Source organism: Halichoeres trimaculatus, unplaced genomic scaffold (assembly GCF_033239565.1).
Source record: "Halichoeres trimaculatus isolate MK-OKI-2021-1 unplaced genomic scaffold, fHalTri1.1 fHalTri1_scaffold_17, whole genome shotgun sequence".
NCBI lineage: Eukaryota > Metazoa > Chordata > Actinopteri > Labriformes > Labridae > Halichoeres > Halichoeres trimaculatus.
Genome location: NW_027437195.1, coordinates 5,480,950 through 5,506,662, shown reverse-complemented (window position 1 = coordinate 5,506,662; position 25,713 = coordinate 5,480,950). Strand labels below are relative to the sequence as shown.

General features: G+C 39.5%; 3 protein-coding genes across 3 annotated transcripts; 2 read left to right on the top strand and 1 right to left on the bottom strand.

Moving 5' to 3' along the window:
• The first annotated feature begins 266 nt into the window (after positions 1 to 266).
• LOC141807066 (transmembrane protein 151B-like) lies at positions 267 to 6,887 on the top strand. Its single transcript, XM_074692841.1, has 2 exons — positions 267 to 943; positions 2,975 to 6,887. The coding sequence occupies exons 1-2, from the start codon at positions 866 to 868 to the stop codon at positions 4,370 to 4,372; spliced, it is 1,476 nt and encodes a 491-aa protein (XP_074548942.1). The 5' UTR covers positions 267 to 865; the 3' UTR covers positions 4,373 to 6,887.
• Positions 6,888 to 9,289: 2,402 nt separating this feature from the next.
• mtres1 (mitochondrial transcription rescue factor 1) lies at positions 9,290 to 12,647 on the top strand. The gene is made up of 4 exons (XM_074692268.1): positions 9,290 to 9,368; positions 11,106 to 11,559; positions 11,790 to 11,862; positions 11,956 to 12,647. The coding sequence occupies exons 1-4, from the start codon at positions 9,350 to 9,352 to the stop codon at positions 12,136 to 12,138; spliced, it is 729 nt and encodes a 242-aa protein (XP_074548369.1). The 5' UTR covers positions 9,290 to 9,349; the 3' UTR covers positions 12,139 to 12,647.
• A 1,730-nt stretch (positions 12,648 to 14,377) lies between these two features.
• bend3 (BEN domain containing 3) lies at positions 14,378 to 20,706 on the bottom strand. Its single transcript, XM_074691256.1, has 4 exons — positions 20,532 to 20,706; positions 17,950 to 18,004; positions 17,248 to 17,426; positions 14,378 to 17,151 (listed from the first exon to the last, which is right to left on the bottom strand). Exons 2-4 carry the CDS (start codon positions 17,999 to 18,001, stop codon positions 14,920 to 14,922), a joined length of 2,463 nt encoding a protein of 820 aa, XP_074547357.1. The 5' UTR covers positions 18,002 to 18,004; positions 20,532 to 20,706; the 3' UTR covers positions 14,378 to 14,919.
• Positions 20,707 to 25,713: the final 5,007 nt, after the last annotated feature.

Genomic DNA, 25,713 nt, shown 5'->3' with positions numbered 1-25,713 from the left:
TTCGTTACTGGAGAACGTTAATGACATGAGTAAGGCTGTTTTTTCAAACACGGTTATTTCCAACACTGTTTAAAATGACTGAGAATTTTGTACAAGGGGCGCTGCTGGCCCCCTTGCCCACCTTTGAGTACACCACTGCTCCAAAGAGGCAAACTCTGTCAACCATTCTTAGAGTTTACCATTCAGACAGTGATCACAGGCCGTTTTGGTTGCCTTCTGTGGGACACTATGAATTTGATGATAGTGTGACTCGAAGCTGTGATAGTAAACACGCTTCTACCCCTGTTAGGCTGAGTGACCACCTGTTAAAGTGTGAAATGGTCTTCACTGCACTCTCCACTCGTGAGTTGTGGGGTGGACTTTCCCTTTAACAGTTGTATGCCTCTCCATCACACCGTGCTCAGGTCTGCCTCAGTCAGCACCGGGAACTATCAGCACCGCGAGCATCCCAGCTCTGCCGAAAACGGAACCGCCAGCCCCCGCAGACAGAGAGCGAAACACCGAGGGCTCAGAGGGGCAGGGCATGTTGAACCAGCTAATCTACCATTACTGTTATTATTATTATTGCGGCACTGACTGGTACAGCGTAAACGGCAGGATGCGGGCTTCCTAACACACATACACACACAACCTGCCTCTGTCTTCAGCCGGAGAGATCCCTTTAATTTGGATTACACGGATCATCATCATGCCTCCGTCGACTCGTCTTTTCTCAGGGTGGAGAGGCTCTGTATAAGGACAGATGAAATGCACCTTGCAAGCAGCTACAGTCTTGCTTGAGGGACTCCGCAGAGCAAGGTGGTGAAATCTCTTCCTCTTCCTACTCCACGCCCTGTCATTATCATCAATAGCTGCCCAGGCAACCATGTCCCCCCCAGCGTCGGCTGCGACAGCGAGTGAAAGCAGCACCACCACCGTTTTCGAGGAGGACACCAGAGAGGAGGTATTATTTTCTGACATCTCTCAGAGGAGCGAGTGGGTTTTGTGTGCTGATGTGTTTTTGGATCTTGGTGCAGTGCTCGTATAGATCCATGTGCACACTGAGCAGAATGTAACACACTGCAGGTGATCGTATTTACCACAGAGGAGAGCTCTCAAATGAGCTCTAGGCTGCTGCCTCACGAAGGAGAATTTCCATAACCATGCAGCCTAATTTTAATTTAATTTCAGAATACTGCTTTCAGCCTGTCACCTGCTGTAGTGGGGTAGAAGGTCTGACCTCATCTTAATATCTAGAATCACAAAACATGACATCAGATCTCAGAAAAACTCCTTCATTACAGAAATCAAAGAGTGTGACTATATCTGTTTAATCACATGCTCATCAAACTCAGTCTGAATCTGTGAAAATCCTTTCTATGTCAAAGATGATATGATTCTACTCACCAATCCAAACCATTTACAGAGTTCAAACAAAGGGGCTCCAGTAAACATGTAACTCACAAGTCTTGTTTTGTGTTTTTGGTGTATACTAAAATATAGAAAAAGTAGAAATTTATGTTAAACAAATACATGAAATAAAAAAAAAAAAATCTGGATTTGTGTATAATATATCCAACTGCTGAAGTCAAAAGACCAGAACTTGCAATGGATCCGAGTCCAGTCCTCAGTACCTTAGCCCAAGTCCTAGAAAAGTCCCCAGAGCAGGACACAGAAAACTCACCTTACCTCCTGAGACCCTGCATACTCATTTAGGGACATTCAATTTCTGCCACTCAGACCCATGACACATTGTCATTATGTGGTAATATTACAACATTGCACCCCTGTGTTGTCTGTGTAAACCTGGACTGACTGTTGGACAGTTTTGATCAAGGATGTCCTGATACAGATCTTTTGACTTCCAATCCGTTTTTTCATGACATGTGTTGCCAACACTGATACTGATACCTTTCCCTGAGAAATCCCGTACTCCCTTGGGTGATTCAGTTGTAAATGACGAATCATTCTTGTTGTATTAAAGTAAGCCCTGTTGGTTCCTTCTTGAGGAACACTACTTTACAAATGTTACAAGACCCTGTTCTACTATCATTGCTTTCCAAAAAGAAGTAGTCCTACACAGTGGACATGTTTGTGATCACGTAAGGAAATCTGACAATGTCCAATCCTCCAAAAATAGCCATATCAGGCACTGATACCTATCAGTGTATCAGATTGGGACATCCCTAGTTTTGATGTGCAGAAAACACACTCAATGAATGAACATTTGTGTCAGTTCAGTAAAGAGTCTCTACTAGAAACCTCGGTTTAATAGCATAAACTGTGAGTATAATGCATACACTAAAAGCTCAATTACGTCACAGTTCATCCAATTTACTAGAATATTCTTTACAAAGGTGCCTGCTGTCAGAATCTATTCATGTAATGTTACTTCACTAATCTGTTAAAGGATGAACATTTGTGAAGTTAAAAACAGATCACAGCTTAACCAAACATCGTGGAACCTTAGAGTAACTTCAGAGTCTAAAGTTGTCGTTAGCTGCTAGCTTGTGGCAACGATATCAACAGTTAGAGTTACATTAGCATCGTCACCTACTCACTTCCCCGCGTGCATCCTGGACAGGTGTGTGTTAAAGTTAGGTGTTGTCCCTGTCTTCTCTTCAGTTTTTTCTATTTTACATGGTGAACATGTTGCTCAGAATTTGTTGGCAGTGTTGCTGAACGAGATGGCACGTGAACAAGAAAGCAGGTAAACAAATACATGAGGTAGCTGTAGCCTGAAAACTGATCTGTTATTAGGATCTGAGACAAGAAGACGCAATGAATTCAAAACCTAGAGCATTCATTGATGAATAAGCTGGAGTCAACCTCGGAGTTGGCCTTGAGATTGAGTACTACAACACTGATACAATCAATTTTAGAGTGTTAAAGTGAGAGACAGTTTGTTCAGAAATTTGTGAGACACTTCTCAAAATGTAAACAGATAGTTTTTATATTTCTCTTTCCTTGTTTTGTTTCTGCTTTCACTCAACAGCAAAGACCCCTCAAGCAGTCCCTGAGCAAGTCACTTTGTCGGGAGAGTTTTTGGAAATGTCTCCTCCTGTCTGTTCTCATGTACGGCTGCATGGGAGCCATGGTTTGGTGTCATGTCACCAAGGTGACCCGCTTCACCTTTGACAGGAAATCCATGATGTACCATGACAGCCCCTGCTCTGATGGCTACATCTACATCCCTCTGGCCCTACTGGGCATGCTCTACTTGGTCTATCTTGTGGAGTGCTGGCACTGTCACGTGAAGAATGAGCTGCAGCACAAAGTGGATGTAGAGGGCATCTACGAGCGCATCCAAAGAATGCAACAAGCCAAACCGTGCATCTGGTGGAAGGCCATCAGCTATCACTACGTTCGCCGGACACGACAAGTCACACGCTACCGCAATGGAGACGCTTACACAAGTACCCAGGTTTATCATGAACGTGTCAACACCCATGTGGCAGAGGCTGAGTTTGACTATGGTCACTGTGGTGTGAAGGATGTTTCAAAGCAGCTGCTGGGCCTGGAGAAGTCCGCTCTCACAAAGATGCGCTTCACCAAGTGCTTCAGCTTTGCTAACGTAGAGTCGGAGAACTCCTACCTGACACAGCGAGCACGGTTTTTCACTGACAACGAGGGTCTGGATGACTACATGGAGGCCAGGGAGGGCATGCACCTGAAGAATATTGACCTGAAGGAGTACGTGATGGTGATGGCAGACCCAGAGCGACACCCCTGGTACCTGTCCCACTATGTCTTCTGGTTTGCCTCGTTCCTCACCTTCTCCTGGCCTCTCAGAGTCTTCACGGAGTATCACACTGCATACGTCCACTACCGGGTGGAGAAGCTTTTTGGGCATGATTACCTTCCTGTGACTCCATGTGAAGATCGGCCATATTGGCGGCGTATCCCTCGTGTTAACACCATTGACAGTACAGAGCTGGAATGGCACATTCGGTCCAACCAGCAGCTGGTGCCTAGTTACTCTGAGGCTGGCCTGATGGATCTGGCCCAGTGCCCGTCCAGTTTCAGCGGGGTACGTCAGAATTGCGAGCGCTGCCACAGAGCCATCAGCTGCTCCTCTGTGTTTTCTCGGAGCGCCCTCAGCATCTGCACCGGCGCCAGCTCCCGCATCCCCTTCAGTGGCAGTCGCTTCTCCTTGGCGCGGCGCTATGGCTCCCAGCGCAGCTTCTTCTGGAGGAGCGGCAGCTTAGATGACCAGGAGAGTCCCAGCGAAAACACCCGCTGCCTGTCAGAGCGCCTAACCACAGATGATGAGGAGCCCCCAGACTATGAGGATGCACTTTGCTACCCGGTGCTCATCGTGCACTGCAGCGAGAATTGCCACAACCACAGGTCGTTCCACAGAAATGGCTCCTGTGTGGAGACGTCATTATGACTATGCAGCCGCTGATAAATCACAGAGGCGTTTCTGTAGCATCAAAACTATTTGCACATCAGAAGCAGAGAGTGTAAAAGTCTTAATGTGAGACACACAGATTTGTGCTGTATGATCACAACGTCTGAAACAAAAGCCTGAAGTCTGAATGTGTGAATCACCAAAGCAATAACAGTGATTAGTGGATGGAGGAGAACAGAAAAATAAATGTGTGGACTTCTTTTTTTTGGATACAAGCTCACAGAAAATGTTTCTGCCTGGCTTTGCAATGAAAACCGAGCAGACAATGACTGTTTGTCATTCCCATAGCTTTTAAGATCTCATGTGTATCATTCAGACAGAGCTGAAACTGAAGCTGCAGTTACCTCACAAGACCTTTCAGAGGCCACGGACAAGGCTGGCAGGTTTAATCATCCTGTTCACGCAGTAAAATGTCAGTAACATCACAGCTGAGCACTAGCATAAAGACAGCCCTGTTTTTTATCATCATCTGGAGGCGAGGTGGATTAGTTTAACCTTTTTTTTGTTATCATTATTGATTTATTTTGTTATATTACAGCAATAACTGTGAAATGAACATCACCCTCTCAAATGACACATATCACAAGGACACTCCAGTAAACATGAACCAAACCTCTGGTTTAAGAAGAGACAAGTGATTACTTTGATATTCTTCAGATCTGTTTGTGGTCTTTGTTTTTTATATTAATAATGTTAAGTGCTTTTAAATCTTCTTACTTTATGTACATAGATTTTTTTTCCAACATGCCTAATTTCTTTCTTCCTCAGTAAACTTTTCCAACTATGCCTTTTGACAGCTGCAGATCATAGGTAGACATTCATCTTCAGTTGTGAGGATAAAAACCATAAACTGTAGATGAGACCTTGGTTTAGCTGCCTCAGTGTCACCTGTCAATATGAAGACAGCCTTTCTGAAGGAGTGAGTCTGGCATTTTACCTGCCAACACAGCATCTTGTTTTTCCTCGCCAGAAATGCAACTAAAGAGCATAGATGTACATGATCATAGCCCACTCCATGTTCTGATCATAAATTACTGATTTAACCTTGCTGTTTTGAAGTAGGCCTGTAACCAAAGATTGGGACCAGTAGTGCATTAAGTTACACTTACTGACTTAATAATTTAAATCAAATATTGGCCCCTTTCCTCATATGACCCAGTCTCTCTGATGCCACCCATTTGTTTATTATACAGAGATTTGAAGCCTATTGTTGGTGATTACTAGGGTGTCCATGAAGTCTCTTTACATTTTAGAAAAAAAATATTATGAAAGCAAATAAAAAGGCAAATGTGTCCTAATTTTTTTGGGTAATGAAGAGAAGAGAAGTTTTTTAAAAAAAAAAAAATACTTTAATACACCTCTATATGGGCACCATCAGTTGCATGAAGCATCATCAAGACAATACTTGATTTCTTGGCACTAGTGATCTTTAACATAATCCTGTAGTTCCTCTGAGTTTACATATCTGATTTTCTTGAGGAGTAGACATATTTTTAGAGGTTCATTTAACAGTACCTCTTTTATGAACAAGGTACCTGAAATGCACAAATGAATTGTGATTAATTATTGACTTTGATAATTTCTACTTACATAGAACAAATCTGATTACGTTATCTCATTAGCTGCCTTCATAATATATTTTTAAACTGTAAAGAGACTTCATTGTAGGGGAGATGACATTTTTTTTAATTCAGTGGTTTAAAAGATCACAAGTTTGTCCAGTCACAGGTGCAGCTCACGTGACCAACAGGTCTGGCACCCTCTAGCTGGTAGTGAGGAGGCTCAAAGCCTGTCTCATGTGTCAACATTTTCAATATGGCCCCCGTCAACGGTGGCCATATCGGCTTCATTACTCTGTATCACGGACGGATGAGTGACATCATGGAGACCAAATCTATATATATTATACAGTCCATGGCTGTGTCCACTGCGTCTGCAGCCAGCCTCAAGTCGACGCTTGTTGAACTGCAGTTTTTAGCACCTTCACATAGGCTTCATACTTAAAGACTGGAGGTTGCAGCTTGGTCAACCTATAGACTATAAAAAAAAAAAAATGGAATGATCGCCAGTTTTTTATGTCTATCCTTAATTTAACCTTAACCCAAACTGTCGCAACTACACAGGAGTTCCAGAGATCTAGTCCTAGAATTACAGTCCTGAAACCACAGCCTGACTCTGCAGCCACAGAAAGCTCTGAGTAGCTTCACCAACATCTCATTTACGCTTTATGGTACCATCTGTGTTTAAGTATTCATAGCCTTTGATGTTATTGAGGCTATTTGTGGAAAGTTTCACATGACTGATGTGTTGCATTCACACCGGCATCTTCCTTAGATTGTCGGTGCTTGTCAGCTCCAGAGAGGTCTGTCTTTCTTTTTTATGTCCCTGGACTAACACAAAAAGCTTCAGAAGAGTAGTCAGGCCAGGAAAATAGAGAAGAGTAAGATATTTTGTTTAAATATTTTGAGGATAAGCTAAAAAAAATAAATAAAAATGTACTGTATACACAAATAATAAAAAAGACTTCAGAAGGTGGATGTGTAAATCAGAGAAAAACTGCTGACAATTGGACTTAATTTTAGTATTTTAAATTCATTTATTTATTTAAATACATCAAGAATGAATGCAAAATATTTACAAATCTAATACCTGCTAATTTTCATTCCTGGCTTGAATAGTCTTCTGCATAAGTCTGATGTGTACACTTGATGTTTTAATATTTTATTCTTTAACAATCTTAAAGTGCTTTTTACTTACATTTTATACTTTATTCCAGACCTATAGATCCATATCTGAATGGTCTTACTTTTAAGATGGACCTTTAGGATGGACTGCTATAGTTGTAATATCTAGGAAGAATTAAGGTAAAACAAAACAGATTAAGAATAAATATTGAGCATTTTTAGGTGATTTGTTACATTTTTGCCTTTCTTTTTTAAACTTCCTTAAATCTGAAAATAAATAACTGTTGGAGCACTTACTCTGTTTAGTCATGTGAGCCACATTGAGAAGCATCAATCAAGTCAGAACATGTGTTTTAAAAAGACTGTTTTCTACCTACTGCCATGAGAAAACGTGCCGGCTACTGTGCTACAGAAACATCCACGTGTTCTCACATCGGCCCTGTGGTCGGGACAGACGGGGACAGGTTTACATTGACTCTACATGAAACAGATTTTATGGATTCACCTGCAAAAAAAAAGTCGCGGATCATTTCTTCCATGCTCATATTTGCATGAACTCTTTCTGTGTTATATAAACCGTAACACATACCTGAATGTAAACCACCAGCATATCTAATAATATACTGTAGTATGTGTTCATTATGTGTCTGTAGTAAATGGATAATGCTCCATTTCTCATTTGTAAACGTATGATTTCACTTTGCAGTGTGTACTGAATGTGCTCGGAGCACGTCAGTATCTTTCCTGAAGAAACTCTGGATGACGGTGTCTGATGTATCTGAGGATCCCTGACTCTTTGGAGTTAAGTTTACAGGCAGCATATGCAAGGATGAAAATGCACTTGTTTCCACACGGACAAAAACTTTATAATACTGTTTTTTATAACACCTAACAGGTATTTACTGTATGCATCTGAGCAAATAACATCTGCTCTTAAATTGTTTCCAACATGTAGTGACCTGAGTATTATGCACTTGAAGTGACACTAGACTTTATGAATTGTAGTGAAGCTGAATGTTGATGTAAATTCCATTAAAGTAAAACAGTACAGCACTGACATACTGACAAACGCATAACTGCTGAGACGTAAATCAATACAAAACCAGTCAAAGCTTCATGTAAAAGTGTTGAAACTGTTCTTGTTGTCATTATAATCAAACAGACTGTATAGATACTTTGATTACCTATTAAAATGTGTATTCATCTTTATCTTATGCTGGAAGAATAAAAGGTGCAATAAACTTCTGGGTTGAACCCATGTGTACTTATTTTTTTTCTGGCTTCATCCTCAAACTCTCGAAAAAGGAGCTTATTTAGGGAACATAGAAATGACATAAAAATATGAATAAATGAGTTTTATTTCTCTTAAGAATTAGGTAAAATGATATAATTTACATTATTCTGCAAAGCAGTGAACAAGTGACATTTCTGATGTACTGAGTCCAATCCTCGCACCAGTCTTATATTAAACTACTAGGTTTAAAACAAGACTGGTGCACCTGTATCGACAGATATAGAAGAAATTTTCCACTATTAAAAAAAAAAATTGGTGGGTTTTTATCTGTGAAATGAAATAAAAATTGGCAAACATTAAAGTTCCACACAGGAACAAAAATAAATTTTCTAATATAAAGCAAATTTCAAGGAGCAAGTTATAATGCTGTGAAAACAGTTCATCTTAAAATCAAGTCAAGCCTCCAGCAAGTCACACTTTTGAAGTTTGGGGTGGCCATCTAGATTTAAAAGAGGGCATGTGCCACCCCTGGCCACTCTTTTAGCCACAGTCATGCTGAGCTGAAGATTTTCCATATTTCTTTAGGGATGACCAAAATAAATCCCATAATCTCCCAATTGTATTTTATATGGCATATGAAAGATAAGATGTGATTTTTTTGCATTTACACAATTATGATAAATAATTTGTTGTAAAATGCAATGATTTTTCAAAAGGGGGAAGCCAATTTCCACCAGTAATACAAAAAAAATGTGTAAAGCTTTAAAAAAATTGGTAAGCCATAATAATGAGATATTAGAGAAAGACTATGAGACAACTCACAGTAATGACTTTGTATGTTATTAGGAGGCGGAAATTGCCTTTCATTTAAACTGAAGTGTTTCGTCAGGAAAAAGGTAAATCTCTCTGCTTTGGGTTGTCTTTCTGGCGGGTTGAGTAGGTTAGTGTTTCCTCCTGTGCGGTAGGGGGCAGCACATCTATATCAGCCGGTACGCAGCGCTCAAAAAAACAAGTAGCGATGAAGTCCAGAAAGGAGCTATGAAAGGTTATTCTATAGGTGAGTGTTCTGCTCATACATTCTTCTTTGTCATCACCTGCACATTTAACATTTTGAAACTAAATTACATGTTGTTTCCTGTGTTCGGTGGGTGGTCTGCTCGCGGGGAGCTGCACGCGGTCTGAAAGAGTCAGGATTACAGTGATGACAAGTTAAGCTAGTTAGCTTAGTTTCAACTTCTGCTCATAACACGTTAATTTAAATAAATCACTGAACTCCCGGCACAACTTAGAGCAGGAAAGTGACACTGTCTAACAGGAGATATTATTACAGCAAAATGCAACATGTCTCCGTGTTTTTTTTCGAGTGGTGTCAGGCACACAAATAGAAACATTCCAGAAATAACGTCTCAAGCCTTGTTTATGGTCACGGAATGCCTTTATCAGGTCTACTGGACTTCAAACTCCATTGAGAAAAGACCATTGATGAGGAGGTAGTTTTAGTTTAAAAGAGTTGGACGGTGTTGCAGAGCACCAACTTGTACCACCACTGTTAACTGTTACAATTATTTTAATGAATTAAAGCGAACAAGCTTAGGCTGTGAATTAGTTAGGGGTTGATTTAATTCACTTTAAGAAGTTTACATGATCATGTGAGGGAAAGACCTGTAATAGTAAATCTGTCGCTTGAAAATATAAAAATATATACAACATTTTATGCACATTTGTATTATCATTATTTTAGTGTAATTCGTTTCATTGGGCACCTATTATTATTGGGCTCAAAGTTTTACTCAATGTAATTTGTAGACCTAACCTGGCTGTTTTTGTTAACCTGAACAATGACCAGATCAGGCTCTACTCTGAATGATTTTCCATCTTCCTAGTGGTGTGTCATCCATCCTGCCTCTGTGCATTTTCTTTTTGGTCTAACACACTTCATAATATATTTCCTGAAAGGTGAAATAAAAAAGATTATTATTATTATTATTATTGTTAAAATTATTATTATTATTATTATTATTATTATTATTATTATTATTGTTAAAATTATTATTATTATTATTATTATTATTATTATTATTATTATTATTATTATTTATTTTTATAGAAATATTTTAACATGTTAAAATGTGGTTTTGTTGGTCTGTTAAAAGTGACAAATGCATCCAAGTTTGTGGTTTATTATTTTCTATCCAAAGGTCTTCTACAAACTTGTCCTCATTCAAAAAGTGTAATTAAGGCATACCTGACTTGTTCATTTGGGTCTTTTTTTAAGACAGAAGAATCATCTTGGTCCCTGAAGCAGATACAGATTTAAAAAGAACATTTGTTTCAAAGCAATTGGCTAAATTTTTCAGTTGAAACAGAACAACCAATATCAAGCCCTTATTTTTTTTTTAATCTGTGCATCCCTCGAGTTGATTTTGACTCAATAACTTTTAAAATGTTGTTATATTTCTTTTAGTTGTTTTATATCTTTTAGTTATTTTATAGTATTAAGTTTATTGTTGTTCTCCTTATTTTATCTATTTTATTTGTATTTATTATTTTATGTACTATTGATTGTTTTAGTGTATTCTTGTTTACTGTTACTTGTTTTTATTACTTTAATGAGAACTGGTGGAGCTGTTTTACTGTTTTCATTATTATGTTTTTGATGTGCAGCACTTTTGTAACGCTCTGTTTGAAAAATGAGCTTTATAAATAAAATGGATTGGATTGGATTGAAATGATTCAATTATTAAAAACATTACCATTTCATCATAGCGCCTCTGATTATCCATGTTTCTTTCAGTGACTGGGTGGAACACCAACATGCAGAGTTTCATGGTACAGGCACTCGCTTTGAGGCAGCTAGGAAGGTTGAACCCCCGCCACCTGCTGGTTGCTGGATACGGACAGAGACAGGCTGAATGGTGCCCGAGGGCCATCCACACACGGCAGCTATGGGGCTGCTCAGCTTTCCCCGCTCTTGGCTGTCACAGGCCGGCTGTCTGTGGCAGAGACGCTGTCAGGGGCTGGTCCGTACATCATCTGAGGTTTAAAAGCAACAAGAAGAAAGGTGCTGCTCGGGCTGCGAGGGTGGACGAGGAGGAAGAGGATGAAGATGAAAAAGACCCTGAGGACAGTGATACTGAGGATGAGGTAGAGGATGCAAATCTCCCAAAGGACTATAAAGACATGGATAAATACGTACAGGGATTTCGCTATGACGTCATACTGAAAGCCGGCCTGGAATTGGCACGCAAGTGAGTCAGATTTCTTCTACTTTAGTTTTTACAGCTTGCTATGATTAAGGAGACAAGGGTGAGGCTCACAAATTTTCTGCTTAAAAAACAGAGCCCAGCTACTGTCCAAGCTCAAAGAGATGCTGTGGCATTCTATCAATCTTAAATTAATGCTTTAAGTTGTTAATGTTGAGCGTGTTCATGTAATTTAAAGGCCCATCAAACAGACTCTTCTGTCTTTTCCTTTACAGTAAAATTGACGACGCATTCTACAGCAACAAGCTCAGGCTGAACGGACAGAAACTCATCAAGAAAAGTAAAACAGTGGGTGACCTTTTCTATGTGACATATATCTATCCAATGCTTTACGTCTTGTTCTTGTTTTTTATTCATTTATCATTCTTGCTCTGTTTAAAGGTGAAAGTTGGTGACAAGTTGGACCTGGTGCTGTCAGAAAACCATGAAAAGAACACTATCATCATGATGAGAGTCATCCTCCGCAAAGTCTTCAGTGAATTAAGTCAAACAGAAAAGCACAAAATTTCTGTGAGGCGCTGGAAATGTTTAGAGCTTCCTAAGGATGAGGCCTTCAAGCCGTAATGACTGTACTGACCGTGAAACCAACAGCAGAGGGAGAGGACGACTTCTGCAGAAATATCATCACGTGGGTTACTTTACACTGTGACCAGCAGCTCAGAGCCATGGTGACTGTTCTTGGTGGTTGCAGACATTAAAGGAGAATTCATAATTTTGAAATGTGAACTACATTCTTTCACATTCATGACCAAATTATTTTCAAAAGAGTTATCCTCTCTGAACAAATGCTCCTGATCAGAATACATGAATGTTATGATAGGCTGCAGATTACAATGTTATGCAAAGGGAGGCTTGCATGTGAACGAGAGGTTATTTTGACTTAAACTGCTCAAGTCACCAGTGATAGTGCCTCTGCCGAATACTTGTGCGACTTCACTGTGAAGGATTCAAGTTCACTTAGAAACAGACAGTGCACAAAACTTAGCAGCTGAGGCAGAGACAGACTGTCAACTCCTGTTTTCTTTTTTCAAAAGAGAGAAATGTAAGCGCTGATCTTAAAACAGACAGGCGTCAGTCAAAAGGTCAAAACTCTGTAGCAATCTCTCCTTAATGTTACTAAACACTTCTGATGATTTGTCTGATCTGTATTGTACAGCGTCCATCTGAAAACAGATAATGAAAAAATAAGGAAATAAAGGTCAACCCCCTTTTTTTCTTATAAGAGTTGCAGGTTATTAACACAATAATGACTCTCAAGCAGAGAGTTAAATGATGAGTCTGAATGTTTTGATTTTTACTGACTCCCCCAATAAAGGTACACTTTAAGTTTTTGAAATTTGTATTGATTTCACGAGTAATTAAAGTCCATGTGATAATTTCTTTGTGATTTTGAAAAGGTCTGACTTCTAGATTCATGCCTGATTTTAATCCACAACTTAAAACATTATCAGCACCAAAATAGGTCATTTCTGTTTCTATTTCTCAACTGAAAAGGATTTCTTGGATTAATTTTGTAGGAATGGTGGACACTGTCGTAAAAAAGGAGGTGAGAGCAGAAAAAAGCTAAACAGGAGAGTGATAGAGCGCAAGCTAAAAAGTAGGCTTAACTGTGTATGATAATATCCATTCCAACCCACAGTCAGCAGTTATTCTGCAGTGGTCTGTTCAAACTTGAGAGTCTATCAATAAAATGAAGAGTGAGGTTACGTTAGCTCTGATTGGTAGATGATTGGCAGGACATAACCAGGATTCACTAACGTTACACATTACAGACACGTCTTAGAGCACTGAGCTGCCAGCTGGGCTAAATATAGCTGACTACTAAACCATGCTACAAACTGAGTTTACAAAGTTTGCTTGTTGTTGCTTGTTTCAAACATAGTTCTACTTAGGGATGGGTACCGAATTAGCTACTTTTATAGGCACCGACCGAATTCTGTCAAAAGTACTGGGTATCGATTCATGTAAAATCAAAAGGTACCATGTTTAGGTACCTGAATGCTTCCTTGTGACTGTGTGGCTCTGGAAGAGAAGGTGATTTTCCATGCTGGACATGAACACAGCATTGCAAGGTTATATAGTAAAAAACAAATATGTTAAATTGAAAAAAAAAATATTGGGGAAAAAAAAAAAAAAAAATATATATATATATATATATATATATATATATATATATATACAATTCTTATTATTATTATTATTATTTTTTAATGATATTTTTTAAACACACCAACACAAAAAAAGTACCGAAAATGGTGTTGAATACCAGTACCAATTGCCAAGTACCGGGTTTTGGTGCCGTATCGTATCGTATCGTTTCAAATTTGAAAGGTACCCGTCCCGAGTTCCACATAACTGTTAATAAATACATGTCACTTTGCATCCTGGGAAAAGTTGTCTTGAACAAAGAAAAGTAGGGATAAAAGAAAATCTGCACTCTATTCATTCTCCAAAAACAAATGCCTCAGTTAAAGTCATGTCCTCATAACAGCGGGTGCAAGTGCCCATGGGAAATGGAGTCTTTATCCCACAAAACACTATTTTTTTTCAGATAGTCCTCACAGTCCCTCTAACGCTGAAGTTTGTGATGTGTTCAGGTGCTCTCTCTGTGATCACTTGTTTTTATCGAGCCAAAAAAGCAACCTGAAACCGTCATCACAGGAGGAGTATTTGTTTATGTTGCATGATACATAGCGTGGCTTGTAGTATTCAAAATATCAAACTCCTACTCCCATCAGTGTAAAAAGTTTGGTGAGTTGATTTCAAGTTCAGTGCTTCAGTAAGAAACTGTGAAGTGCTGTGAAAAACAGTTCAATCATGTGTCATAGTCATAATTGTGATTTTATTAGAAATAGGCTATCATGAACTTTGTCATGTTAAATTGTCTTAATAATATAAACTTCTATAAGAAGGCTTAACATAAGCACATTGTTATTAAAACAGTGGTGGCACAATGCTACATCAGTAACTGCAAAGGAAACATATCACATCATTGTGATTCATTTCTATCCATAGAGCGAGTGTGTGACCTATTCTACAAGCTAATATCAATGTAATTGTTTTTAAGGCTACAACAGTTAAAGTTTGTTAGATAAGCTATGACAGTTTGGCGTATAAATAGAAGCAGTTTGAGCTCTATCTGACAATAATAAGAGTACATAAACTACAACATCTACTGGTGTAGTCCAAAGTAAAACCTCACTAAAAACAGAACTGAAGAAACTCAAAACAGCTTGGCGTCATCCTACATGGGACAGGGTGTAAAAGTTCAACAGTTCATGTCAGCTTACTTACTGTGCAATTGTTTTAATAACAAAAAGTGCCGCCAAACTGGAGAGTACTGAACTATGACACAGCGCTCGTCCTCTTGGCCTTCTTAAGAATGTCACACTTCTTGCGATTGGGACGCCGACAGCGTTCATCGATGCTCGGCACACACTCATAGTGCCACACCTCCTCCATCTTATCCACAGGATACACCGCCTCCACGTAGTGACGGATCAGTCTCAGGCGAACAGGGTCCAGCTGCTTCTTGTTGCAGGCTCCTGAATGGTTGTACTGCAGCCTCAGGTTCTCCTGGGTGAAAAGCTCAGGAAAGAGGCGCACCAAGAGACGGGCGGCAAAGTTCCCAACAGAGAGACTCTGCTGGACAATTTCTCGTACCTCAGTGTCTGTGAGCAGGTAGACGGGCGGTACGGGGAAGTCAGGTTTGGATACAGTCAGCTCATCCAGGGGAATTTTACAAAAGTCTTTGCTACTTTTTTCTGGGGGTAAAGAGGGGATCTCTGGATCCTCCCTCATGCTATCTGGATTAATCTGGTTCAACTGGCACAGGAAGTCCTGCTCCGACTCCTGACCAAACGCTTTGCGCTGCTGCAGGTATGATCTTCTCTGCTCCGTGTCCCGCCTCCTGCACCTCTCATCAAGTTTACCTACAAACTCCAGCATCCACACTCTGTCGTTCTTGGCCCGGGGGTAGACTAACTGCACATAATGACGGATCAGATTGACTCGAACGGGATCGAGCTGCTTCTTACCAAGAGACCCACTGCAGTTGTACTGCTTGCGCGTGTTCTCGTGAGTGAAGAGCTCAGGGAACATGAGCACCAGGAGCCGTGAGGCGAAGTTCCCGATGGACAGGCTACATTCATAGTTGTTCTTCAGCTGCTCCCGGGACAAAAGGTACTCCTGGGGAACAGCGAAATCAGGGACCGGAATCTCAAGATTGTCAAAATCCACTGGAGTGAGCAGCGACTTCTTTGACTTGCGGCTTGGCCTCTCGTAGTCGCCGGGCTCTGGGACTTTGATAATGGACACGTCTTCAGGGATGCTGGCCAGGTCGTAGCTCTCATCGTTGATATTCTCAGGCTCGCTCCCATTGCCGTTACTAAGAGGACCCTCTAGTGCATCCTCCATGTGCTGAATGCAAACCTGAAGCCAGCTGTCCTCAGGCACATCCGGAAAATTAGCTTCCATATACTTTCTAATTATTTCCATCTTGTCAGAGTCCAGAATAAGCTGCCCTACGCTGCTAAAACTGCTAAAGCCTTCCGGCAATTTCCCCTCCTCAAAAACCTCAGGGAAGAGCCGGTGCATAAGAAAAATAACAAAGTCCTCAGGAGAGGAGAACTCATCCAGCTCCTCGGTGGTTTGTGTATCAAAGGCGAGGTCGGACACTGCCAGGCCACTCTGCTGGTTATCTAAAGAGAGCTGCTCCTCCTGGCCCTGCTCGTTAATGAAGCGGTAGGTTTGAGGATGCTCAGTCTTTATCCCAGCACCTGTGACTGCCTGCTTCCTGAGCAGTCGAGCACTCTCCATGTCCCTCTGAGCCCAGAAACGATTAAACAAGTCATTAATCTGGAGGAGGCATTCCTCCTGCCACACGCTGTTATTCTTGACTGAAGGGTAGCATACCTCCACATAGTTACGGATCAGCTGCAAATGCAGAGACTCCAGAGTTCTCTTGCTTGCCATGCATTCATGAGAGCACTCCTTGGCTTTGAACAGCTCTGGGAAAAGATGAACCAGCAGCCGACACCCGAGCTCCCCAGCGCTGGACGTCTGCTCCATCAGCTGATTCAGTTCCTCACTGGTTAGCAGATATTCAGGCGGAGGCTGGAACTCAGTCACCATCTCCGCTGGTTTGATCTGCTTCTTTATTCGCATGACTTCCAGGGTTAACAAATCCACCTTGCTGTGCAGCTGTGTCATGCTTGAATTGAGGGTATTAAGAATAAGGAACATTTTCTCAATCAGAGGGTAAAGCGTTGAGTCTGTGGGGGAAACCTGGCTTAATGTTTCTGTGGGGGCGAAGCTCTCCAACGGCCCGTTTTCCTCTGAGCTCTGGAGCTTGGATGACATGACGCTGCTAAAGTTGAGTGGATTCCCGACACCAGGACTGGGTTGCTGCTCCAGACTTGGTGTGTTCCTCTTGTCTGAGATCCTGTGGGAGATGCTGAAGAGAGGCTTCCTGTAGGAGACTCTGGATCTCTGCTGGGCCCGTTCCCTCTTCTCCCCGGTCGTGGTCAGGCAAAGAGGTTCATGTCTGCTGCTCTCATCTAACAAGTGCCGCCTCATCTAGACAAAGTAAACAACATGTTAGAATATATGTACATAAACATATATGTGTTTATTTCTAACTGCTCCCATTAAATACTACAGTTTTAAACTTACCTCACATGAGACTTTGACTCTCTTGCCACTGGTGGACTGGGTTGTGTTAGGACTGATCTCCGCGGAGGATCGTTTCCCTGCCTCAATGGCCTCAGGAGATCTCCCTCCAAGTCCATCAGGCGGTTCACAAATAGCAAAGTCGTCCATCTCCTCTTTAAAGTCCTGGGCATCCTTGTGCTCTGCAAAGAATTCATATTTCTTTTGTTAACATATTTATTTCAACGATCACAGAAACAATCTCTATTTATCGTTACTCAGCCAATCATTTCTGAGGATGAAGTGAACACAACAGGGCATCTGCCATTAATGAAAACATTTGATGAGGGATGACACAGGTTTTGCTACCTTAACATTGAGTATTTAAGTCCGCCACTGACATCAGCCTAAGTACCTGACCTCACAAAGTCTTCTACTGGGGCTAATGTTCAGAGTTAAGATCTATGTCACCACGTCACTGAAACTTCCTTCAAACATCACACAGAGGGACGTCAAAAGTTGTATTGATGATTTTTGCAGCAAAAATAAAATATATTTAAAGTACGTTTTTGCATGATTGTCCAAAAATTGAAGCTGTTTTTTGGACATGTTAATGTTGTAACCATGTTACAGACAGTTGAAAAACTGGTTGATGTTTAGTCTTGGACGTCAACACCTGATTCCAACCTGTTTGTGACTAAAGGTCAAGACGTGTGTGAAGTTTACCTTTCTCGAGCATCGCTTCATCTGAAACTGTTCCATGCTCAGAGGAACTCATAGCCTAAAAAACAGAATAAAAAACACTCAAACTACTGTTTTACACAGTGCATGAACAAGTCAACTTAAACAGCAGAAACAAAAGGTGGTCACTGGATTCTTAGTTTGAGAGAAAAGCCAATGACAAACAAAAGGTTTTAGTTTCAGTTCATGAAGAATCAAGTTTGAGCATGCTGTTGAAAAAAATGGTAGCGTGACTTTTTTCAGTTGTAGTATTTTTCATTCAGTCATCATTCAAATCATCAAATTTCCCAGTACAGACACTTTAACAAGCCAGCAGTCTGGGCTGAAGAAGCAAGATGCCTTGTAGAAGCCCATAACATAATAAATTTGGCCTTTTTAAAATGTAATAGGCCCATAACGTAATAACTGACCAATAACGTAATAAAAGTACTGAACCCATAACGTAATAACTTTTGATCAATAATGCAATAACTTATTACGTTATTGGCCGTTTTTTACGTTATGGGCCTGATGCAAAAAAAAAAAAAAACTTTGCAAATGTAATAACTGGTCTTTAAGAGCTGTTTGCTTAAGACAAGTTGGTGTGTTTTTTCAGTGTAGAAAATAATTGGAATTAGATTTTTTTTTCATGTTTAAATGTAAGAAAGGTAACAGTAATCCTTATTATTTTTGTGCTCAGGTTAAATATGTTCAGTTCTGTTGTTCTATTCTTCAGTTCAGGATCTAAAGTTGTTGAGACCACAACTCAATTTTGTTATTTATTGTTTCATCTTATCTTGAAGAACACAAGTCATAACAAATATAGTAGATTTAAGGAACAACTGTTACGGAATTCTAATAAACATTGCATTTTTCATGACAAAAATAAGTACTTTTTTTGAGGCACTAACTGATATGCTATACGTTATTATGGTCAGTTATTATGTGTTTTGCCTATAACATTGTCAAAATGAGCAAATGTATTACACTCTTGGCAGGTTGTTATGTTATGGGCTCAGTTATTACATTTTCAAAGGTTTTTTTTGCATCAGGCCTGTAACGTAAAAACCAGCCAATAACGTAATAAGTTATTGCGTTATTAGTCAAAAGTTATTACGTTATAGGTTCAGCACTTTTGTTACGTTATTGGTCAGTTATTACGTTATGGGCCTATTACATTTAATAAAGGCCAAATTTATTACGATATAGGTCATTATTACGTTGTGGGCTTCTACATGCCTATCCAGCCACACCTACTTTTTAACAAAATAATCTATAAAGCTTCTGGTTTCCTAAGTGTAAAGGTGGAAAAAGCAACAGAAATAAAAATAAAAGTGACTCAAAATTTTCAAGTTAATACATTCATTGTTTCAGACACATCTCCTTTTGATACCTCTCGCAGTTTTTGGGACCAGAAATTTAAACACCTCACAATCAAACTGACTCTCCTGATTCGAAAACAACTTTTAAATGGATTGTGAACGCAACTTTGATTTTACTCTTAACATTATTTGCATTATTTTGTTATTAAAAAAAAAGTTGTTAAATTCCACAGCATTTGAATTCAGAGATAGTGAGTCAGTGTGAGCATAATAAACCGTGTTATTAAGAATACATATTGCTTTTCTTTTGCAGAGCTACAACTGAATTAATGGTTGTTTTATGAGTACATTCCCACAACTCTACACAATAAGACAAGTAGAGAACAATCAGTGAACAGTATACTATATGCAAGGCTGTGTAATTTAATGTATATAGACTTATACAGTGTTGCTATTGACAATTCATATATAGCTTCCCTGCTAACTTGTGATCATCACAACCCGGAGGAATTTCAAATGACATTTAGTGAGTCATATTCACAATTCACAACACGCAACCACGAGTTCCTGTCCCAGGTCGAGACACTTTCCAATAATACAAGAAACCATCAAGAAATGAAAACACACTGAGGGTGGACAGGCAAGTGTGGCGTAATGTACCAATATCACCATTAAAAAGTGCAAAAGAGTTCATATCGACGATTAATAGAAAGATACTTTCAATTTGGTTAATAACAGCATGTTAAGCTGTTATGAGGTGGTTATGGTGGCTTGCATGCTCCCGTTATGACCAGCAGCATGTGATCAGCTGCAGGCGAACACATTAACTGGTTTGCTTCTTGAGCTTGCGTGCAGCCAAGAAGGTAGAAACCCATAAAACTCTTTTCTCTCAAAGACACGGAGCAGATACATTAGGGGTAGTAGCTCTGCTGTGCATGCCCCCGTACACTGAGTTGCCTCCTAGCTCTCCTGCAGCTCATATTAAGCAGCTACTTCCTCATTCTTCCGCCCATGAACCTTTGAACCAAAACACCAGACAAACCAGCTGCGCGAGAGCAACTCTTCACAAAGCCCGTCACACGTTCCTCTTTTCGCAGCCGCTCGAGCCTTTTCCATTAACAGTGCTCAGCGTTGCTCTATTAGTGCAACATTTTGTTTATGGATTTTAATGACGCGGCAATGTTTGCGTGGACGAGTCCCCCCTCCTGTCCGCCGGACTCTTGTAAAATTAACGGTTAACGCGCGTGACCGGCCGCTTGAGCTCACCTTTACGAGTCCATGCAACCCTTTAGGACTGTTAACGACGTGTTGGACATGTCTGTGCACTGTCACGGGGTTTTATTTGCAGGATACTCTGCTTCTTCTTCTTCTTGTTGTTGATATTTTTTTCCTCGCTCGGCTTCTCTGCTTTCTCGCGTGACGTGAAGGCGCGCGCGCCTGCTGTGTCACTTCCGCACAGCTGTGGAGAGGAGGGAGGAAATAAAAGCAAATGCCTCAAAATCAAATTAAAATCTCTCTGATGTTGAGCGAAACGATAACATCCAAAATACACATTCTTTTTTAAGATAAAGTAAAATCACATTTAAATGTGTCTTTAGTTCGGTCACATATTTCCATTTTTATTTTTTGCCGTGAAACTCAACAGCACTATCAAAAAGTTCATATAAAAATAAATCGCATTTACATTTCTTCAATGCATAGTATTTGTTTTGGTCAACCTTTAGATACAACAACATGCTACTTGTACATCTCTAACTTGTCATACTTCTGGCTACCGTTTCTTTTTAAAACACAGTTTATTTTCATTATGTCTGTTTTAAAAAAGCTATGTTAAAGAGACACAATTTAGAAGAAGTTGAAGTAGAGCTGATACTTCTAGCTTGGGATATCAGTTCCCCATTAGTTAGAGAAGCTTACATTGTAAGGGCAAAGTCGCCCTCTAGTGGAAAGAGACGGTAATGACAATCTTGCACAGTGAAATGCTGGTAACAACTGTTCATATGAACAGTAATGTTTCAGACAAAATATAATAATTAAAAACATAAATATATAAATGAAGAAATAAATAAATAAATTCAATTTTCACTGATGGACTATTTAAGACATTTTGAATTAATCTAATAAAAACTCTTCTCAAACAACCCAATTTTATTACAAAAAAAGAAACAAACGAAAATGAAAAAACAAACAAACAAACAAATAAACAAAAAACAAACCAAAACAAACCAAAACAAAATAAAATAAAACAAACAGAACAAAAATACTATGTTACTTCCTGTGCTGATAAAGTTTCCCCTGACTGTAATTACACTGAAAACACAAATACCCATCTAACAAGATTCAACATAAGCCACATTCACATAAATTATTAGTATTATCATGATAATAATAATAATAATAATAATAATAATAATAATAATAATAATAATAATAATAATAATAATAATAATAATTATTATTATTATTATTATCATTTTAAGTTATTACAAGCAAATGTGAGGCCTGAATTTCTTCTAATGAGCAAAGGGTACTAGTCAATGCAGTAAGTACAGTAAAAAAAATCTGTACTGCCATGTTTAAGTTTCTTATGATAAGTCACATTAACATTTTTCATGAGTATGCACTTGCTAAGATTTAAGTCTCTAGTGTGACAGTAAAACTGTCATTAGTCTAAGCAGAACAGATATCCTCAGTCTTAAAAAAAAATGAATAAATACATGTGTATCTCCTGAACTCTGGCTCATTCTTTATTCTTTATGGCCTCCTGCAAAACATGTGCATTAAATTGTTATTGTTTTTTAAATTTTTGACTGACATCATTGAAAATCAACTTTTAAAAACTGAGATGCTAATGCTGTTTCTGTGCCTGCATGCTAAAGAATGCAGTGTGCAGAAAAAAGGCTCTGATGTAGGGGTTTTGGCCGCAGATATTCTCATATTACAGCTGACAGACTAAATATCAGTAATCAAACTATCGCACTGCTCCCAAGGAACTTTAAAAACTGGACAATGGTATAAAACACTCACTGTGGAGCTGTTTGCAGCTGAAAAGAATCTCATGAAATGATAGAACAGAAGCTAATCATATGGAGCTCCACCAGATTGTTTCCATCAGGGGGTGGTTCTGATTTGAAAAGGGCAGCAGCCATGAAGCATGGTTACCTGTAAACTGGTTTCCTCTGATGAACAGAAATTTCAGTAAGAAATGAACCGGAGACCCTGCTGTGCCATAATTCCATTTTAATCATTTCTTATTTCATGCCCACACTGGCACCCAATGTTCTGTTCCCTGCCACAAATATGTCGATACAGAGATGATATAACAAGACAACGTGTGGCTGGTGTGCTTCTCATTATTCGGCTAATGAGCTGTCTCCATGGCAGTCTGATCCGTCAGCCAATGAAGCGAGCAGGCCCCGAGCAGGGGGAAGCACGGCCTGGGGTCAGCCAGGCGACGGCTTGCGACGAGGGGGCCGGCGAGCAGCACTTAACACCGGGAAGAGCTCGTTAAAGTGTCATTTTTGGCCAATATGCTCGTCTGTGTCGCAGAGGCCAATCAGCCATACTGTTCCCATCGCAGGAGAATGACTTTCATCCATCAGCGTCAGCCATATGATGATATTAGCAGGTGTTTACTGATAGGCCATTCAAGGGAAGACAAATGGAGTCTCTAATATCTCTCCACACTCACATTCACTCAGTCATTTTACTTACTGGCTCATTCCTAATAAGGTCACAGGCCGTGCTTGGAATCTATCCCAGCATGCACTGTGAAGACAGGCAGAGAAACCCTGTGCATCAGTTTCTCACCATGTTTAACCCTCACAGAACATCAGAGTCATTCTCAAACTAAACATGAAACTGACCCGTGTGTGTGTTTACACTGTGACAGCATGCATTAGTGCATCCATTAAAGAGTGGAAAGCAGATCCTCTGATCATGATGTGTAGTTTACAGAGATGTCAGATCTATTCACATTTATCACTCAAGTACAAGTAGATTATAGGGTTTAAAAAGACTTCTGTAGAACTTGAAGTGTCAAATCAAGCTTTTCACTTAAGGGAAAGTGTAAAAGTACTGGTTTCAAAACTACTTGAAGTAAAAAAGGAAAAGTAACTTCAGGTCAAAAGCTTAGGCTGTGCCACAGGGGCCTAAAGTTGACCCCTCTGAGTCTCTGCCATGGATATCTTCATGCTATGCTACATACGTCTGTTATGTCTTTGCTGAAGTGTGGCGTGATTTGTGTCATGTGCAGGTGTGATGGATCAAACTAACAGGGTGTGGAATGGTATTATATTTTTACATCTCATCCATTCACAATAAAATTCATTCTTTTCTGATGGCCCAACTTAGGCAATGTAGGATAGGGTTAGGGTTTTTATTTTTTATGTATTTTTTTTTAACAATGACAAGCCAGAATGAAACTGGATTGTGAGGCTGTTTTGTGCAGAGTAGAAAGTACAGATATTTGCCTGAAAATGTGAGAAGTAGAAGTAAAAAGTCGGCTAAAAAATAACTACACCAGTTAAGTATAGATACCCCAAATTTCTGCTTAAGGTTAAGAAAAAAAGTATTTTTACTTGGTTACTGGACACCTTTGGTAGTTTATACATAAACACCACACATTACACTATTTAGGCCTTTGAAACATTTCATGACATGTGACATTTTAACAGCTTTTACCTCTGATCAGAAGACTCACCTGACACTCTAATACTTGATAGAACATAACTTTATGACAAGGTTTCTGGTTTGAAATTACAAAAGTTACTAAATAACTATTACTAAATGGGTATAGTACTGTGAATATGTATGCTTTAAAACAGTTTTGGCTGCTTTTTGATCCTTTAATATTTGATAAATTTTCAGTGCATCAGATGGCAATGGCTCTTGGCTGTAAGAGCAGCAACATGAACAACATTAACACAACAAAAGACAAAAATCTACAGTTTTACACAAAATCCTTCTCTAGTCGTATTGATATAACATGAGGCTGAATGATTCATAACTTTTAACTAACAGGCTTAAAATTGCCAAACTTGGCTCATTTTTATAAAGACAGGGCATCTAACAATAACAAAACAAGCGATAAGTGACAAAAATGTATAATATTCCTCTTTAAAACTGATTTAAAAAAAAAAAAAAAGAAAGAAAAGAAAAGTTAAAGAAAAGTTTGAGCTGGGCCTGCCAGAAAGTGGGTGGGCCTGGGACCATTGAGCCCACCCTTGACTCCGCCCCTGATTGGGACATCTCTCTCCTGTGCATGCATGGATCCAGCTTCCTTCCACAGTCCAAAGACTGAAAAAAGCAGCACAGACAGCGGATGAACAGATGTTTGGAGCTTCAACTTGGACAGACACCAACTTGATGCAGTTGCATCTTGATGAGAAGTCCTGAATGACCAATGTAACATGTAAACCTTGAAACTGAAAGGTTTAAACGATGAAGGTTTTCTTAGCTGTCTGGTGCACAGAGGTCACTGCAGAGGTCAGCTATCTGAAACTCGTGCTCTCCTCAGTGTGATGGTTTCTGTGGTGGAACTGCAGATCACCCTGCATCCGCATTTTTTCCCAAAGTGTTATTGTTCTTCTCAGGGAATGAAAATAAAATGGGTAAGATCTTATTTTTTAAATATTTGTGTGTTTTTTTTCAGAAAGTAACAGACATGTATCAGAGGGTTAAAAAGCTTAACAGCTTTTAAATATACAGTTAAGATATGTTTGAATGTTTCGCGAAGCAGAAGAATAAAAACACTGAAGGGAAAAATTTTTACACAGGTTTTTGAATTTCATGCATAAGAGAGTTTTTAAATAAAACACAGATTCTTTGACTAATGTCAAGGTTATGCCTTTTAACTGTAACAGTATTCCTAAAATGCTTGATGGTGTTAGGAAAAGCAGTTGAAATGGCAAACTCTACAGTATGTTTAGAGCAGGGGTGTCAAATGCTGTCCAACAAGCCAAAAACAGCCTCAGAGGGTCCCATATGGCTTTTTAAGAGAGTGAGAAGTGACAGAAAATTATCTTTATCCTCTCACTCACTGAATACTTAGAAAAAGTTCACAAGACAATTATCTATTATCTACAATGATTTAATCTCCAAGAGTGCCAAAACTCTGGGGGTGACCACATCCTGGAACCAGGACTTTGAAGGACAGAACCTTGAACTACACTGGAACATTAATTGGACTGAAATAGTTATTTTATCAAGAAATCCCTCACTTCAATTCTTCCACTTTAAATATTTACATAAGTATTATTTAACACCATATAGGCACGTCAAAATACCATTTAAACTGCACTAACTGCAGTCTTATTGTCGTTGGTACTTACCCCCATAGTTTTTGAGAATGTCCGTCAGTTTCCGCCCTCTGGTCTCAGGTGTTTCAATGTCTCTACAAACTCCTGAAGTTCCTGGTTCCCCAACAGCCCTCTTTACTGTTATTTAA